Genomic DNA, 20,032 nt, shown 5'->3' with positions numbered 1-20,032 from the left:
CTGTTTCATCGGAAATCATTATGGCTACACCTGATTTTCTCTGGGTACCATTTGCTTGGCGTGTCAATTTCCACCCTTTCACTTTGAGTCTATGCTTGTCCTTGTAGCTGAGATGTGTCTCTTGTAGGCAGCATATGGTTGGGTTTAGTTTTTTGATCCAATCTGCTACTCTGTGTCTCTTTATTGGTGAGTTCAGTCCATTTACATTTAGGGTGATTATTGATATGTGAGGATTTCCTATCATTCTGTCTTTAGTTTTCTGGTAAGGCTGTGTCTCCATTGTTTCTTTGCCTTTTTGTTGTTGTCTGTTATTTCTGTGTGGTGGTATTCTATGATGTTTCCCTCTGTTTCTTCTTTTATTACAGTATATATTTCAGATTGGATGTTTTTTGAGTGGTTACCCTTGAGTTTATGTAAAAGAAAGTTTGATATTTAGAGTATTCCAGTTTCTTCAGTACGCTTACTTTCTCTATTCCCATATTCCAGTTCAGGCCTTTACGCTCCCCCTTTTTATGTTTCGGTTGCCACAAGTTGTCCCTGTTGATGGTGGTCTAATAGCCTCCTTTAGTATTTCTTGTAGTGCAGGTTGTGTATTAGAAAATTCCCTCAGCTTCTGGATGTCTGGAAAGGTCTTTATTCCTCCTTCATATCTAAAAGAGATCTTTGCTGGATATATTATTCTTGGCTCATGATTTCTCTCTTTCAATAGTTTGAATATTTGGTTCCATTCCCTCCTAGCTTGTAGAGTTTCTGCTGAAAAATCTGATGATAATCTAATGGGCTTTCCTTTGTAAGTTACCGTCTTCTTTTCCCTGGCTGCCTTGAGGATTCTTTCTTTGTCATTGATTTTAGACAGCTTCAATACAATGTGCCTTGGTGAAGGCCTGTTGGGATTGAGGTAATTGGGTGTTCTATTTGCTTCTTGGATTCGAGGATCCAGTTCTGTCCACAACTTTGGGAAGTTCTCATCGACGATTTGTTTGAATATATTCTCTGTTCCCTTCCCTCTTTCTTCTCCTTCTGGTATGCCCATTATTCTTATATTGCTCTTTCTGATGGAGTCAGAAAGTTCTTGTAGAGTTCTTTCATTTCTTTTAAGTCTCAAGTCTCTTTCTTCTTCCCTCTGTGTAAATTCCAGGTTCCTATCTTCGATGTCACTGATTCTTTCCTCCATCTGGTCAACTCTACTACCTAAGCTGGATATTTTATTGTTAATTTCTTCTATTGAGTTCTTAATCTCCAGAAATTCTATTTGGTTCTTTTTCAAGATTTCAATCTCTTTTGTAAAATGCTCATGGTGTTCTTTGATTGTGTTTCTGAGTTCATTAAACTGCCTTTCTGTGTTTTCTTGCATCTCGTTCAGTTTTTTCAGAATTGCGATCTTGAATTCTCTGTCATTTAAATCACAAAGGTCCATATCTCTAAGTTCCTTTTCTGGAGACTTTTCACTTTCTTTCTGAGCTATCTTGTTGCCTTGGTTATTCATGGCAATCACTGATTTACTATTTCTCTTCCTAGACATCTACAGGAGTGTCTTCTGCAACAGGTTGATAGGTATGCGAAGAGCTTTTGGAGTTCCAAAGCTCTTTCTGCACCAGATTCAGAGCCCGTATGTTTCAGCAGTTCTGTTTACTCCCGCAGGGATCCGCCCAGATAGGTGGGGCCAGGGGCGGGGTGAGTTGTGAGAAGTGGCCCAGAGCAATGGCGGCGACCACCACCACAGCCAGTCCTGCTTCCACAGCTCCCTCCCCTTTGCCAGAACTAGTTGAGCTGCGAATCTGTGTCTGCGGTCCACAGTTCTCAGAGCAGCAAATATTCTGTCCTTTGATCCGACACTGCTACTTTAATGCTTCTAGCACCGGGCAGGTGGGGGCAGGGCGAGCTCTGGGAGGGTAGGGAGGGGGCAGCTAGTCTCTGTGCCTAAGGCTTCCGTTCTCCGCTCGGCAGTGAGGTCTTAAACCACCGATTTCAGCCCTCTTCCCTCAGTCTTTGCTCCGAGGTCTGCCGTGAGAGAGCATTGGGTTCAGCTGTGCTATATGCTGCCCCCTCAGCCCTGTGGGCCGTAAGCGGAGCCCTAGCAGTCCGAGTCCTTCCCGCTCCCGCAGCTGCGGAGGATCCGGGAGCAGCGGGCTCCGAGCACTGAGCTAGGTCTGCGTCCTGCGCCCGCGCGGCTTCGTCTCCGCACTTCTCCTCTCCCTCCTCCCCCGCTCGCGCGATTCACCCACCTGGAGGTGAATTCAGTAGTCGGCCTCTTCGTCTTGCCTGTCTGCTGTGCAAGGAGTCCTTTGTGGAGTTATTGTTGTCAGATTCGTTGTAAATTCCAGGGGAGCGTTACAGAGGCTCACCTCACGCCGCCATTTTTTTTGATCTCTTGATTAGTGTTTTAATGGCCTGTTTGATTATGTGGTATTGATGCATGGGCCCTGGCCTGTATAAGCAAGAGCGACACAGATTTTCTTTTCACTGATATGGTGAAATACTCCATAGTCAAATCAACACTTGTTCTGGACCTATTCTGTAACCAGCACGATGTGAGTTAATCCTCAGAATAGCTTTGTGAAGGAAGGGAATCTTCATCTTCAGAGATAAGTAAATGGAGACCAAGACAGTCTAGGCAGCATGACTTGCAGTAGCCAGGGAGAAGTTTGAGGGTTTGATGCAAAATCCACTTGGCTCCAAAGCTGATGATGCTCTTGGCTGCTCTCTATAAAAATATGTCCGTGAGATTCTATGCCCATGTCCATGATGCATTGACCAAAGTAAAGAAAGGAGCCGTGTCTATAAAAGATAGGATCCTTTCTTTACTCTGGTCAAAAGCAGAGATTCTTAAAAACCATATAGTCAAATGTCAAGTTTCAGAAAGTTTTTAGTTTTGTTTTTTAAATGTAAAATTTTTCATTTCTGTTACAGCTGACATTCAATATGATGTGAGCCTCAGGTGTACAGCATCGTGATTAGGCATTTATATAATGTGCAAACTGGTACCCCGATTAGTGTGGTATCCCTGACACCGTACTTCGTTATTACAATCCTATTTACTGTATTCTTTGTGCTGTACTTGACATCTTCACGACTATTTTATATCTGCCACTTTATACTTCTTAATCCTTTTTCCATTTCAATCATTCCCTTAACAATCCTCGAACCGGGCAAGGATCAGTTCGTTCTCTGCTCCTATGAGTTTGTTTCCCTTTTCTCTGTTCATTTATTTTTTTTTTTTTGGACATAACCAATAAGTGAAATCATGTGGTATTTGTCTTTCTCTGTCTGACTTTTTTCACTTAGAATAATACCTTCTAGGTCCACACATGTGTCACAAACGATAAGTATTTATTCTTCATTACAGACAAGTAGCATTTTGTTATATATATATGTCCATCTTCTTCTTTCTCCAAGATGATGGATTTTTTGGTTACTTTCTTATCTGGACTATTGAAAATAATGCGGCAAACAATAAAAAAAAAATAATGTGGCAACGACCATAGAAATGCATGTTGTTTTCAAATTAGTGTTTTGGATTTCTGTGGAGGAAAACCCAGAAGAGGGACTGCTGTGCCACATGGTAGTTCTATTTCTAAATTTTTGAGGAACTTCCATATTGTTTTCCATTGTCTGCCTGGATTTGCAGTCTCACCAACAGTGCACGAGGACTCCGTTTTCTTCACATCCTCACCAACACTTGTTGCTTGTTGATTCATGGATGATGGCCATTCTGACAGTTGTGAGGTGGTAGCTCATTGTGTTTTTAATTTGCATTGCTCTGATGATTAGTGACACGGAGCATGTTTTCGTATGTCTCTTGGCTATCTGTGTGACCTCTTTGGAGAAAAGTCTATTCAGGTACTCTTCTCATTTTGTAATTGCATTGTTCGTCTTTTGGTGTTAAGGTTTATGAATTCCTTATATGTTTTGGATGTCAACTCTTTATCAAATATATCAGTGGCAAATATTTTCTCCATTCTTCCCGTCGTGACTTCATGTTGTTGTTGGTTTCCTTTGCGGTGAAGAAAGTTTGTAGTTTGATTGTCGTGTGTATGGGTCTTGCATTCTTAACCATTCAGCTACCTTATGTCTTTTCTGGAGCATTTAATCTATTTACATTTAAAGTAATTATTTGTAGGTACGTAGTTATTGGCATTTTCTTATTCACTTCTCCCCCTCCTGCTCTTTCTCCTCCTTCTCCTCATCCTCCTTTTTTTTCTAGTCGTGGTTTTACATTTCTTGTGATAGTGGTTTCCTGGTGCTGAACTGCAACACCTCCTTTTTCTCTGGCAAGCTCTTTTCCTCTCGTTTGATTCGAAATGAGAGCCTTGCTGGATACAGTGCTCTTGGTTGTAAATTATTGCGTTTCATCACATTTCTATATTTCTTCCCCATTCCTCTGTCCTTCGGATTTACTTTTGAGAGATCACCTGACAGTCTTATGCAAGCTCCCTTGTATGTACCTAACTGCTTTTCTCTTGCTGGTTTTAATATCTCTCTGTGTCTTTACCCTTTGGTGTTTTAATTCTGGTATGTCTTGGTCTGGGCCTGTTTGCTTTATTTTGTTTGGAGCTCTGTGTGTTTCCTACTCTTGCGTATCCTTCAACAGGTTAGGGAAGATTTCCGTCATTATTTATTCAAATAGGTTTTCAATTCCTTTCTGTCTCTCTCTTCTCCTTTTGATAGCCTTACGAGTGCTGTTACACTTTATCTTGTCCCAGAAGTCCCTTAAAGCCTTCTCTCTCTCGTTCTTTTTGACACATAATCATTTTTCATATCTTTTTCTTCTGTTCTGATTGTGTGTTTTCTGCTCCCTTGTCTTCCAAATCACTGATTTGAACGTCTGCTTCAACCAAATCTGGTGCTGATTCCATCTATTAATTACTCATTTCAGATGTTGTATTTTTCATAGTCGACTTTCGTTAATGATTTCCATGTCCATTTTTTAGGTTTGCTGTCTCTGTTGATGTGTTACAACGTTTATCTACTTTTCCCCAAAGTTCATTGACATCCTTAGAAGTAGTATTTTGAACTGTGTGTCCTGTAGATAACTTGTGTTCATTAGGTTTAGTTCTTTCTCTAGTTTTTTTTTCCTGGTCTTTCATTAGAGAAATTTTTTTTCTCTCATCTTTTTTCACTTCCTCTCTGTGTTTCTTTCTGTGTATTCTGTGGATCTGCCAATTCTCCTCATCTTGACAGTATTGCCTTATGTACCAGGTGTTGTGTGTGGCCCAGTGGTACAGACCCCGGTTACCTGAGCCTTGTGTTCCAGAAGCTCATGTGGTTGGTGTGTGCCCTCCTGTTGTACTTGAGCCTTATTGCTGTTGGCACATCTGGGTGTGGAATTGACCCACAGGACGACTGGCTGTGACTGCAGTAGATGAACCCCTGTGTGTAGGCTGACCTCGCAGAGTGAGATCGGCTGTAGCAGGACTCCGGTGTCTGCTCAGTCCATGGCTTGGCTTTGTCATTTGTGAAGCCAATTTGGTGCTGTTCTGGTGTCACTTGAAGCTGGTCCAAGGTGTGTTGGATTTGGGGCCTCTTGGGAGGGGCTGTGGGGCAGGCCCAGGTCAGCTGCTGTTTGTGCCCTATCGGGAGCCACCTAGGGGAAGCTACAGAGTGACCTGTTGTTGGTAGCTGTGTTCGTGATTTGTAGGCAGCTGCGAGGCGCTATGTCGTGAAGCAAGACAGGCTGATGGATAGGCTCCTAGAAAGAAATGGAACTCCTCAATATCATAAATGGTGCCCGAGTGGCTGTTGTAAACTAGAATTGTGATGATGCAAACCTTTGTTTACTGAGTGATTCCCCATGCGTGAGGGTAGAATTCATCTGCTAGCATGACACGTGCCTTCTTTGATTTGGTTCTGATTCTGCAGTTGTCTCTCCATCCCATTCTCAGAGTTCCAGGCTTACCCCATTCTTCTTCTGCCCTCACTTACAATATGTTGTTTCATACGCAGGCTTTTGCGCCCGCTGCCCTTTCTGGACTCCCCTTCATGGTTTCCCTCCGCACCTCGTATGTCTTTCAAGATGCAGCCCTGTTTTTGCAGCATGTGGTACAACTGATTGTTGTTTCTTTTGTGCCCGTACTATACTTTATTGATCTGAGGTGTAGGACTGGAGAGCGGTACTTTTCTGTTCTGATTGTTTTCACAAATTATAGTATATCGACCTCTACTAGAATATAGGACAAAGTCTTTCATTTCTATTTCCAGCTTCCCCTGGGTCTATGCCTGTGATTTGATGGCTATGATAGCGGTTTGTTGTCTTACTGACTGAAGGACTGAGTGAGCGAGTGAATGAGTAAATGAATATGATGTTTTCTGAAGTTGGGTTTTTCTTTTCTTTTTTTTTAATAGAAAGAAGCAACCAAGCCGCCAATTGGAAAAAGAGAAAATGGTGTGGATATTATTGAAAGTGCTCCACAAGAGCAAACAAAAACTGATATCTTGACTTGTGTTGATGGAGCACACCAAAATAATACAAGTGATAATTTAGTGACTATCTATGAATTCTGTCCAGCTTAAGTGCTGCTATGCACAAATGTAACACGTGTAGATCCAACTGTGATTTTCATTTCTTATAAGCATTTGTTCCTATCTTTTTTGCAAAAGTATCCCCATTACTAACAACTGCTTCTTCTTGCAAATGTTTTGACCCCCTGAAATTCTTTTCTGCTGTTACTTTTATGGAAATATTCATGACTTGGATGTGTATTTAAAATGCATAGAAATATATGTTCACATTAATGTTCTGTGACTACGTTTTATAGTTAAAACATCGGCATTAAGATTGAAAGAAGAAGCTGAAAAATCATGTTGGGATTCTGAGGTACTGTCATTCACTACTATTTTTTTATCTTTATTATTTTAAATATCACCATCCGGTGATGTTAAAACATAAAAGGTATGGTTTGACTATACTTTCTCACCTCTGCATTTCCCCACCTAAATTATTTTATTATGGTTTAGCCTATAATTAATAAAATACATATGTGCTGAATATAATGAGACAGCGTAGTACAGCTCAGCTAACTTGCATGGGTCACTGAAGGCGGTCGGTGTAGAATAGTATAAAACGAGAAGGCTTCCAAGTCATAAGGAATCAGTTGGGTTCTGAAGTTAAGTTTACCTAAAAGCTAAAGAATTATTCCAGCTTGAGGTATGCCCAAATGCATGATTCTGTGGTTTTTACGGTTGTGTAAATGTCCTAATGAGATTCAGAAAGAAAGAATTTGGAATTTAGGGTTTTTTATACCTTGGAATTTGAAAAGATAATGCCTGCTACATGCAAGTATTATTGTATTTGTATTCTCCAATAGATCTGCAAGGAACTTTTCCAGGGAAGGAAGAGCATTGTTAATAGTAATACTGTGCAGGATTATACTAACGACAATCGGCCGAGTGCTGCTTTAATACACAACAACTGTCCTGTTCAGATAAAATAGCATGCATTGAGTATCTTGATGGCAACCATGCTTGTAGTAATAGAAGTACAAAGTAATGATGAGCCAATGTGAGATGACAGCTGTGAAAAGAGACAGGAGGAGTGTGATCTTCTGATATAGGCAGCTGCTGCCTACTGGTGTAGACACTGTGTTTGACGATAAGAACACACTAGAACCCTGGATAGGTCACTTACTAGCTGTGGGATCTGGGGGAAACTTCTTTTTAACCTGTTGGATGTCAGTGACCTCATTCATCATAAAGGTACTTATGCCTACCTTTCAGGGTGTGAAATGAACTAATGTGGTAACAAATGTGAAAACACTTTGTGAAGTGTAAAGGGAGCTATAGAAATGTAAAATCAATGATCACAGTGGGCGGTAGTGACTTACCAAATGGTGGGGACACTTTTTGTAAACCTGAAGGACAATCAAATGGCCGTAGTGTCAAGAACAGAGTGGAAAAGTTAGAAGGGGCATGTGGATTTCTAATCTGGGGGATGCTAAACTTCAGGAGACTGTGATAGGCGATACCCTGTTGATGTGTAGTGTTTCGGTACTTGAGGCTCTGTTGGTGCGAGCTCAGTGTTTTGACCTGAAGTAAACGTCTGTGTGGGATACTGCTACGTGAAGCATGAGAAGGAGCCAGTCATGTGAAGGTCTAGGAGCGAAACCTGCTGGGCAGGGACAGCAATGGATCCTGTGGGTTCATCATTTTATTCTAGTGTCTTGGAATGGTCAGGAAGCAGGAAGAGGGCTAACCAGCATCAAACCATTTTTATATTTGTTGTTTGTGTGGAAAAGAAATAAACTGTGCATGGCAGATGCCTGGTACATTTGAGATGGTTAGTAAATAAATGTTCTTATTTTCCCTAATTAGATCTTTTTTTTTAATGTATTTTTAAAAAGCCAAAGGAAGTAAAAAGAGTAATAAATTTAATATTCTGTACTAGAACAATACCCAAACTCCTAATATATAAACTTAACTCTTAGTTTTGAAAATGTAAACTAAATGTTAATATAATTGTATTCAAGGGCAGCCGCAACCATGGAACCCTGTTACCTTACAGAGGAAGGGAAGGGCTTCCTCAAATTGTTCTTTTTTTTTTTTTCATAAATTTATTTATTTATTAGTTTCAGGTGTACAAAACAAGGTAATACTTAGACGTTCATCATTTATATCCCTCATACTGTGAACCCCCCTCCCCCCATCCACTATCCCTCCGACCTCACACTGAACCATCACATTATATATATAAAATTATAGTTGGCATTCATTAATGTTTAGCTTCTGATGTACAATGCCATGATCAGGTATCCACAGTATCCCTGAGGTGGTCTCCCAAATAGGACGCATGTCCATCGGATACCCAACAAAATCTTTACAAACTTTTTGAAAAGTTGCATTACTATATATAACATTTTCCTATTATTTATTTAAATATCACTTAAAGAAAGGTTTTTCTTACACCTTTGTCATTCTGTTTAATCACTTTTCCTATCAAAATTTTTATCAAATAAGAGTTTGATTTTTCCAAGCTCTTCTTGACCTAGATGAAGTAGGTTCTAATATGTTCTGTTTAGACTCCACAGGACATACACCAAGGTTTCTTACCATGTCAGGCAAGTATCTTGCTTTAAAACTAAAAAAGCAAACAAACAAACAGAAAGAATGTATCATTAGAAATAAGTCAAAGTTATAGGAAGTACACTTTTCAAGGTATTTAGTTCGCTGCAAAAGTAATTGCGGTTTAAAAGGTCTAAAAAAATTGCACAAACTGCAATATCATTTGTACCAACCTAATATTTGCTTAAATACCTATTTTTCAAAAAGTCCTTTTCTTGGAGTTTATAACGTTAATATTGTTATCCTGAATTGTTAACTAGAGATTGCATGAAGTGTCCATTAGTTACTAATCATCTTGTTTCCTAACCCCTTCAGCCGAGCATTGAATTGGAAGATCCTGTTCCTAACAAAGCTTTAGGAATGGATTTGGTGCAACCCTTCAGACCAGGTACTCTTTGTAATACCAATTTAATTTTGGGAAGGAGTACGCAAGGACATGTGACATGCTTGCAGTTTTCTCTTTCTCATTCCTTTTTTTTGTTACAAATTTAATTGAAGGATTTGACATAAATAACGTGATGTCATTGTTGGTACCGGTGTTTGAGAAAAGGTATTCACAGGAATAAGAAAATGAGATTTTAAATTGGTGACTTCACTAAGATGGTTCTCCGTTTGTTCCATAGCCTAAATGTCCCAGTTTAAAATCCCTGTACTTAATAGCGTTACCAGAGGTCAATTATCACACTGGAAGATTTTTCCAGCGTTTTCAAATGGTCATTTGAATTTTGACGTTTACCCAAGTAAGCTTCAGTTGCTACCATGACAATTGTTTTTAACTTTACTTCCTCTTAGTGTTGTGACACTGATGGTCTTAAGACAACCAGATGTTCTGCTGAGCAGACACTGGCTATGTGTGTACATGCGCCTATGGTGTCTTCGATTATTAAAAATGGGAGAAGTAGTTAATGGTAATGAATATTTGGTAGACACAATCTTTGAAAACAGGAATTCTGAAGCTTTTGTGCCTTGGGATGCTTTTATGCGATTAAAAATTATTGAGCATTCCAAAGAACATTTTTAAGTCGGTAGGCTCCATACATAGTGACAATATTAGAAATAAAAACTGAACAATTTAAAATAGGAGCACACACAGTCATGCATTCTGTGAGCCATTGGAGCTACGACCCAGTAACCGTAGACCTATGATGTCACCATCAGAGCTGTGATATCACGGCTGTGGAAAACTCTACTGTACACTTAGAAGAGAATGAGAGTGAAAATGGCAAATGACATTCAGTATTTCTGTGAAAATAGTTTTGACCTTTTCGGGCCCCTCGACTGACAGACCTTGGGACTTCACGGATTCTCACATGACATTGGAAACCACCGTCTTAAATGATGTATGGGCTTCCTGGATGTGAAGTGATAAAAGAGGCTTTAAAGCTTCACTTCTACAGTGTGGTTTTCTTTCACTTGTCTCGTAGATTTAAGCTGAGATTTTGTTTAAAAAGCAAAAGGAAAATGTTTTGTTATGTATTTGTTTTCTGTCTCATGGTGCCCTGTATTCTTTGGAGCTAATGTATACCTAGTTTGATCGTATTTTTTTTTAAGATATTTTTTTTTTTTATTGGGGAAGGGGAACAGGACTTTATTGGGGAACAGTGTGTACTTCCAAGCCTTTTTCCAAGTCAAGTTGTTGTCCTTTCAGTCTTAGTTGTGGATGGTGCAGCTCAGCTCCAGGTCCAGTTGCCATTAGTAGTTGCAGGGGGCGTAGCCCACCATCCCCTGCGGGACTCGAGGAACTGAACCGACAACCTTGTGGTTGAGAGTCCACTGGCCCATGTGGGAATCGAACCGGCAGCCTTCGGAGTTAGGAGCATGGAGCTCTAATCACTTGAGCCACCGGTCTGGCCCTGATCGTATTTTTAATTGGAAACCATATGGTCACCCAAGCCTGTCATTTTTCATTTGAATTTCAATTTCCTAAGGCTTAAAAAATGAATTCTGAAGCTATTGGAGCATTTAGAAAAGACTATTGTCTTGTAATAAGTAATTTCTTATTTGAAATAGTACGATTCATTGAAAGTTGTTTTAAACCCATGTTTGTCACACATATTTAAACTTAAGCGGTTAGACATAACTTTTGATAATGACAAAAAAATTCACACCCACACCATTTTAACTATTAAGAAGAAAAGCTTTAATTGGAAACACATTATATAACAGAAATTGCTGAGTGACAATACTTAATTCAGCTTAACTTACGTGAATGGCAAGTATAGGACACCTAAAATAAAATGCACTCTAAAGGAGTAGAGTGTTTGGGAGAAAGGAGGACGTGGGACTGCTTCTCTGAAGAAGGACGTTTTACAAGATGGTCAGCTTTGTGTTATTTTTACCTCCTCATAAACGAAAATTTTATTTTCAGATTCTTCCAGCTGGAATGCTACTTCTTTGATTTCCAATCATGGAACTTGTCAAAGTTCCGGGGATTCGAAATTTGATGATAAAGGGCCATTTGCCACACACTCAATGAGAAAACCTCTGTCAGCATCCACACAGTTTGGACAGATGGCCGTAATAGACAAACGAAAGACGCAGGTTGTAGGTGTGTTCCTCTTACATAATTCTTCCCTCCATGACTGGTGTGAATCACAGCCACCAGGAAACAGAGAAAGCAAAGAAGGAAATAAAAAAACAAAGAGTTCAACCCTAGCCCGCCTCTGTATAGGTTGATCGTAGTTCTGACTTTCCTACAGTCATTTTGTAGCAAAATCTGCTTTATGTTTACTCTGTTTACACAACTTACAGCCAAATAGAATAACTTTTAGCAGGACATTGGCATTCTTCCTCAATCAGAGTAACATAAGGAAATAAGAAAGGGAATAAGGAGAAAGTGTGATTCCATTTAGACTAGTATTTAGCGTACACTGGGGAGTATATATGCATACATACACACATATATAGATAGGTACATACGTATATATGTATATATATATATATATGTGCATATGTGTATGTGTATGAATATATATTAATATATATATGTGTTTATACATACACACACACACACACACACACACACACAGAGACATACAGCAGAGGAAGTAAAAGTTCTTCATGTATTAATTGCCCACCAGTTGTATCAGTAACATTCACTCTACTATAGTCTTCAGGGGTGTTCCCAAAGAAACATTTTTACATCACTTGAATCGGACGCTTTGAAAGTTCTGTGTTTTTCTATTGTGTATTTACAATGTATGTAAATTTTTTCTTTAACAGTGGATGAGTGTCCTAAATGCGACCCTGCAAGCAGGTAGGATTTTATGGATTTCTAAAATTGCATGTTAACTAAGAAACTGCCCAGAGAAGCCAGTAAGCTTTAATGAGTGTTCTGCTCTGGCCTAGACCCTATACTATGTGCCTACCATTCGTTATCCCAGGTCGTCGGCACAGTAGATTCGCAAAGTAGCTGTGCTGTTCGGCCTAGTTTTTATTCATTAGACGAGTGTGGTTCCGGGAGGTGGATTAACTGACCCCTGGTTCCATTGTTACCAAGAGGCTGACCTGTGATGTGTCCTTCAGCCTGCTTGGCTTCCCAAGTCCATTCTCTTGTCCCTCAGCCTGTACTGAGAAGTGCCTGGACAGGTCTGGATTCAAGATTCAGGTGCACGTCAGGTGGCCTCAGAGAGTCCCGTTTAGTGATGCCTTAGTGCTGATTTAGAAGTTTCCTACCAAGCCCAGTTAGCCCAAGCTCTTGTCTGAATGTACTTGATAGTTGCAGCAGTCACGAGAACCTTGTTTTCACCATCAGTGTTTAGGGCAGATCTCAGTTCACTGTGGCCACAGAACCACAGGTTGTACATAAGCAAGACCTAATCAGATAAATGTTTTCAGGTATAATGCGACGTACACTTCTTGGGATGAATCGTTGTTCTGTAAGTGAAGAACATCTATGTATAGACCATGTTGTGTTAATGCAGCACAAATTGAGATGATATTTCTAATTGATTCCTCTACTGACTGACTTCCCAGCCTGTGTTTCCCTTCTGGCTAATACCTTTCCCTTGTTGTAGGAAGTTTTTTCTCTTTTTCCAGAGTCTTTCTTCCCTCTTCCATGACTTTTCTTGATTTTTCCCTTTTTCTCTGCATTCTCGGGGTATTATTGTTGCCGTTGTTGTGTTATTTTTTTCCACTTCTGCCAGCTAAGTGTTCTCCATTTTTCTTGACAGAATCAAAAGTACATAGAATTCCAGGTGTTGAAGGAATGTTATCAATTAATTATTCAAAACACCCCCTAGTACTTCATGCTGCCATTAATGTTTTGGTCAAGTAGTTGATCACATGAGGAGTTTGAGCTCCAAGAGATTAAAGTGACTTATTTAAGTATAGTGAGTGATGAAATGAGATTAAGTGTAGGTTTCTAAGCCCAGTACACTTCCTTCTTTATCATCCTTTGGGTGAGGGTTTAATTATGGAAAGGTCTAGTGAATGCAGTGGAAGAGGATAAGAATGGAATTAGCAGGGGAATCCAAGTCTCAATAGGACCAACACTGGGTTGGAATAGGAATAAGGCTTTTAGAATAGAGATCAGAGATCAGATAAGGGAAAAGAGATCAGAAGAGTAGGGTATGACAAGGTAAAGAGAAATTACAAACAAGAAGGACACCGGATGTTGGTAGTTGTCTAAAGAAGCAGATTAAAGTAATGGGTTCAAGGGCGTCTGAACAGGTTGGTGCTTTTTCGTTTGTTGAATTGGAGGAACCAGCAAAATTTAAGGTTGTATGAAAACATATTAAACCTTTGAGACTGTGGAAACATTCTCTTTATAGCAAGTAGGAATGTGGTATCATCCACCTGCACCCGGAATTACAGAGGGGGTCCCCTTGAGTCCAAAGGCACTGGAGATTGCTGAACTACATAGATCTATGGCCCACGGCCGGTGTCTCGTCACCTCCACCTCTTTGCCCAACGCGCTGATGTCCTTCCCATGGAGATGGAGGGTTGGGCAGAGGGACGACTGATTGTGAAAACAGTAATGGAGTTGGGTAGGTGGTAACATGCCTGTGTTGGGAGTGGATGACTGAGGCTCCATTTAGCTTGTTTTCCAGGAACAGCGAAATAGAGAACTCCTACTGTGGGTCATTTGAGCCCAACCTTGTTTCAGGAGTCTATGCCTTCGTAGGCTGAAGTTTTCAAGGTTGGAGATTGCCAGGAAGCTGTGTGGACAAGTGATCGGAGAGTGGGGAGGCTAACAACGTACATATTTGTTCTTTGACTTTTGTACATGTAAGTTGCAAACATTTCATGCATTTCAGGGACCTCACTGTAGTGTTTTTGAGTGAAAACAAGGAATGGGGTGAGTTTAGTAACTGCTTTCTATGTTAAAGAAGCAAGACTGCCGTTTGTGACCCACACAGATTAATCTTTGAACCAGGGACAGACCGTGGAGAAGGCTCAGTGTATCGTTCTACCTTGATTTAGGTCATTGCTTTTGTCTCGGTTCAGGTTCCTATTGTCAGCTATTAATTGCGTTTTCAATTCAGCCCTGGGGACTTTTGGTGAAAACAAGGTACTCTCAGGTGTTGCCAACATGTTTGCTGTCGTTCTTTGTAATGGAAACCTGGAGTGTATCTTCATTAAATATTGCACGAGTTGGGAGTGGTGGAGGCAGCAATAGATAACTGATAGCTTTTCTAGAACATCGTCTAAATTTTAATCATATCAAGAAACTTCATTTCCTATGCAGATAGCTGAATTTTACTCCTTTTGTTGTTGTTGTTTTTGTAAAGGAATGCACTCACTGTTTTTGTTGTGTATTTTTACCCTAAAGTCTTTCCTGGAAACCTGGCAGGAATGATTCACGGGCTCTATCAGACGATGGACTCTTGGATGTTGGTACCAAGGTAAAAGGCTCCTGTGTGAAATTAACTTTTTTACTCAGAATTTAGTTTTGTGTAGCACTTGTAAAATTTAATAGTGTTCCCCCTATCATTGTTTTATGTTTGTAATGGAAAATTTGTCACTGTGAACCATTTTATAAAATATCACCACTTGAGGGTTTTTTTCCTTTAAATTAAAGTTTATTGGGGTGCAATTGTTAATAAAGTGACATGGATTTCAGGTGTACAATTCTGTAATATATTATCTATATCTCACATTGTGTGGTCACCAGCCAGTCAGTTCTCTTTCCATCACCCCATTAGACCCCATTTAGCAATAGTTTTATTTCATCTTTACTTACCACCGAATACTATTCCATTATTTATATGTACCACAACTTCTTTATCCGTTCATCTATCGAAGGACGTTTTGGTTGTTTCCGTTGTCTTACCCACCGTAAGTAAAGCTGCAATGAACACTGGAGCACACTTGTCTTTATGATTAAAAGTTTTCAGATTATTTGAGTAGATACCCAGGAGAGAGATTGCTGGGTCATGTGGTAATTCTATTTGTAATTTCTTGAGGAACCTCCACACTGCCTTCCATAGCGGCTGCACCAGCCAGCATTCCCCCCAACAGTGTATGAGGGTTCCTTTTTCTCCACAGCCTCTCCAACACTTGTTACTATTTGTCTTGTTGATGATAGCCATTCTGAATGGGGTGAGGTGATATCTCATTGTGGTTTTTATTTGCATTTCTCTGATGATTAGTGATGTGGAGCTTTTTTTCATATGTCTATTTGCCATTTGTATGTCCTCTTTGGAGAAATGTCTCTTCAGGTCCTCTGCCCATTTTTCAATCGGGTTGTTTGTTTGGTTTTTTGTGTTGAGTTTCATGAGTTCCTTGTATATTTTGGATATTAGCCCCTTATCGGAGGCACTGTTTGCAAACTTTTTCACCCATTCAGTTGGTTGCCTCTTTATTTTATCGATGGTTTCTTTTGCTGTGCAGAAGCTTTTAAGTTTCATATAGTCCCATTCATTTATTTGAGCTTTTACTTCCATTGCCTTTGGAGTCATAAAATTCATAAAATGCTCTTTGAACCCAAGGTCCATAAGTTTAGTAACTATGTTTTCTTCAATGCAGTTTATTGTGTCAGGTCTTATGCTTAAGTCTTTGATCCATTTTGAATTAATTTTGGTACACGGTGACAGATTTCAGCCCTGTTTTATTCTTTTGCATGTGGTTTTCCAATTCTACCAGCACCATTTATCGAAGGAGCTGTCTTTTCTCCATTGTATGCTTTTTGCTTCTTTGTCAAAAATTGTCTGTCCATATTTATGTGGGTTTATTTCTGGGATCTCAATTCTATTCCATTGGTCTATGTGTCTGTTTTTCTGCCCATACCATGTTGTTTTGATTATTATTGCCCTTTAGTACAAGCTAAAGTCAGGGAGTTTGATACCTCCAGCATTGTTCTTTTTGCTTAGGATTCCTTTGGCTGTTGATGTCTTTTGTGGTTCGATACAAATCTGATGATTTTTTTGTTCTATTTTTTAAAATGTGCTATTGGGATTTTGATGGAGATTGCATTAAATCTGTATATTGTTTTGGTAATACGGGCATTTTAACTATGTAGATTGTTCCAATCCATGAGCATGGAATGTCTATCCATTTCTTTGTGTCTTCTTCAATTTCTTTTAAAAATGTCTTATAGTTTTCAGCATATAAATCCTTCACATCCTTGGTTAAGTTTAATCCTAGGTGTTTTATACTTTTTCTTGCAATTGCAAAAGGAATTGTTCTTTTGCTTTCTTTTTCTGAGATTTCATTGTTAGTATATAGGAATACAATGGACTTTTGTACATTGATTTTGTAGCCAGCAACTTTACTGTATTAGTTGATTGTTTTCAATGGCTTTTTGGTGGAGTTTTAGGGTTTTCTATATATAGCATCATGTCATCTGCAAAGAGTGACAATTTAATTTCTTCATTCCCAATTTGGATGCCTTTTACTTATTTGTCTTGCCTGATTGCTCTGGCGAGGACTTCCAACACTATCCTTAAAAGCAGAGGTGATAGGGGACAGCCCTGCGGTGTTCCTGAACGTAGAGAAAAGAGCTTCAGTTTTTCATCATGAATTATGAGATTAGCTGAGGGTTTGTCATATATGGCCTTTATTATGTTCAAGTATTTTACTTCTATACCTATTTTATTAAGTGATCCAATCATAAATGGATGTTGTATCTTGTCAAATGCTTTTTCTGCATCAATTGATATAATTATATGATTTTTGTCCTTTATTTTGTTTATGGGATGAATCACATTGATGGATTTCTGAATGTTGAACCATCCTTGTGCACCTGGGATGAATCTGCTTGGTCATGATGAATAATCTTTTTAGCATATTGTTGCATTCGATTTGTTAGCATTTTTCTTAGGATTTTTGCATCTGCATTCATCAGAGATAATAGTCTGTAGTTTTCTTTTTTTGTGTTATCCTTACCAGGTTTTGGTATCGGTAATGTTGGCCTCATAAAATGATTTAGGGAGTATTGTCTCTTCTTCAATTTTTTGGAAGAGTTTGAGTAGGACAGGTATTATATCCTCTTTGTAGATTTGGTGGAATTCACTAGTGAAGCCATCGGGTCCTGGACTTTTGCTTCTGGGAAGGTTTTGAATGACTGATTCAATTTCCTCAGTGGTGATCGATCTATTTAGATTTTCCAGTTCTTTATGATTCAGCCTAGGAAGGCTATATGTTTCCAAGGACCTGTCCATTTCTTCTAGGTTATTGAATTTGGTGGCATGTAGCCCCTCATAGTATTCCTGGATGATGCTTTGTGTTTCGGTGGCGTCCGTGATAACTTCCCTTCTCATTTCTCATTTTATTAGTCTTTCTTTATCTTACTGAGTCTACCAAGGGTTTGTCAATTGTATTAATCTTTTCAAAGAACCAGCTCTTTGTCACATTAATTTTTTCTATTCTCTTTTTGTTCTCTGTTTCATTTAGTTCTGCTCTGATTTTTATTGTTTTCTTTCTGCTGCTGACATTCAGTTTCATTTGTTCTTCTTTTTCTAGCTCCATAAGATGTAAAGATGAAGTTATCTATTTGGGATTTTTCTTATTTCTTGAGATAGGCCTGTAATGATATAAATTTCCCTCTTAAAACTGCTTTCGCTGCATCCGCAAAATTTTGGTAGGATGTATTTTCATTTTCCTTTGTTTCTATGTATCTTTTTTTCTTCTGTAAGATAGTTTTTGTTTTTTTATTTTTTTTGAAGCTTTTCATTGTTCCCTTTCCAGTTTACTGTTTTTTTGGTTTTTCACATTCTTTTATTTGTTTCAGGTGCACAAAACAATGTAATAGCTAGACATGTATCATTTATATCCCTCACACAGTCATAACCCCCTCTCCCCTCCACTGCCTCTCTGACATCTCACACAGCCATTACATTTCCACTGTCTCTATTCTTAATGCTGTACTCCACTTCTTGTAACTATATGTAATATATATGTAATATATATATTTATATAAGATATATATATATATAGTATGTATATATATTTTTTATATAAAATATGTATATGTATTATATGTATATGTAAATTGTACTTGACATTCATTATTCAGCTTCAGATGTACAGTGCAGTGATCAGCCATCTACATCATCCCTGAGGTGGTCTCCCTAATGAGACAAGTATCCATTGGATACCCTACAAAATCTTTACGAAATTATTGATTACATTCCCCAAATTGACTCTCGTATCCCCGTGGCACTCTTGTGGTTACCAACTGTTCATTCTGATCCCCTCACTTTCCCCCTAATCCCCACCCCCTCATCTAGCAACCCTCAGTTTTTCCTCTGTGTCTTTGAGACTGTTTCTGATTAGTTCATTCATTTATTATTTTCTTTAGATTCCCCATATGAGATCATATGGTATTTGTCTTTCTCTGTCTGACTTATTTCACTTAATATAATGTTCTCTAGGTCCATCCATATTGTTGCATGGTAAGATTTCATTCTTCTTCATGGCTGAGAAATACTCCATTGTATAACTGTACCAGTTTCTTAATCCAATCGTTTACCAATGGGCATTTCGATTGTTTCCATGTTTTGGCTATTGTGTATAGTGCTGCAATAAAGATAGTGGTGTATAAATTTTTTTGAATTAGAGTTTTGGATTTCTCCGGATAGATACCTAGGAGTGGAATTGCTGGGTCATAGGGTAGTTCCATTCTCAGATTTTTGAGATACCTCCATACTGTTTTCCATAGTGGCTGCACCAATCTGCAATCCCACCAACAGTGCACAAGCGTTCCCTTTTCTCCACATCCAGGCCAACACTTGTTGTTTGTTGATTTGTTGATGAAAGCCATTTTGACTTGGGTGAGGTTGTATCTCATTGCGGTTTTTATTTGCATTTCTCTAATGATTAGTGAAGTTGAGCATTTTTCATATGTCTGTTTCCCATCTGTATGTCCTTTTTAAAAAAATTACTCTCCATGTCCTCTACACATTTTTTAACTGGGTTGTTTGTTATTTTGGAGTTCAGTTGACTGAGATTTTTTATAAATATGGGATTTTAACCCCTTATCAGATATATCATTGGCAAATATCTTCTCCATTCAGTAGGATCCCTTTTTTTTATTATCATTTTTTTATTTTTTATAGTTTTATTTTATTTTATTTTATTTTATTTTTACATCCCTCACACCGTGAACCCCCCTCCCCCCAGCCACCACCCCCCCGACCTCACACTGATCCATCACATTATACACCTAAAATTATAGTTGGCATTCATTAATGTCCAGCCTCTGGTGTACAATGCCATGACCAGGCATCCACAGCATCCCTGAGGTGGTCTCCCAAACAGGACACATGTCCATCGGACACCCAACAAAATCCCCAAACACTATTGAATAAGTTCCCCAAAGTAATTCTCAAAAAACCCTGAGGCCATCCTGTGGTCACCAGCCGCCCCCCAATCCCTTCACCCTTCCCCCCATCCCCAACCCCCTCCCCCCCGCCCATGTAACAACTCTCGGTTTTTTGTGTCCCCAAAACTGTTTCTGATTAGTTCATACACATATTCTTTTCTTTAGATTCCGCATATAAGTGAGATCATATGGTACTTGTCTTTCTCTTTCTGA

The 20,032-nt window shown here is 39.0% G+C and overlaps 1 protein-coding gene across 7 annotated transcripts in view; it reads left to right on the top strand.

The window, feature by feature from the left end:
• LOC308502954 (ankyrin repeat domain-containing protein 26-like) overlaps positions 1–20,032 on the top strand; it is a 78,133-nt gene that overhangs the window by 35,791 nt on the left and 22,310 nt on the right. For 2 of the 7 annotated variants that reach the window (XM_081080756.1, XM_081080757.1), the window contains 6 exons: positions 6,343–6,382; positions 6,756–6,814; positions 9,370–9,442; positions 11,423–11,602; positions 12,277–12,310; positions 14,828–14,900. In XM_081080756.1, coding sequence (XP_080936882.1) covers positions 6,343–6,382; positions 6,756–6,814; positions 9,370–9,442; positions 11,423–11,602; positions 12,277–12,310; positions 14,828–14,900 — 459 coding nt within the window. Of the gene's footprint in view, positions 1–6,342; positions 6,470–6,755; positions 6,815–9,369; positions 9,443–11,422; positions 11,603–12,276; positions 12,311–14,827; positions 14,901–20,032 lie in introns of all 7 variants that reach the window. The other 5 variants (XM_081080754.1, XM_081080755.1, XM_081080759.1 and 2 more) reach the window with 3 other exon arrangements.

Source organism: Rhinolophus hipposideros (assembly GCF_964194185.1).
Source record: "Rhinolophus hipposideros genome assembly, contig: SUPER_9_unloc_2, whole genome shotgun sequence".
NCBI classification, from domain to species: Eukaryota; Metazoa; Chordata; class Mammalia; order Chiroptera; family Rhinolophidae; genus Rhinolophus; species Rhinolophus hipposideros.
The sequence above is the reverse complement of the archived record's forward strand: the minus strand, read 5'-3'. Positions and strand labels throughout refer to the sequence as shown.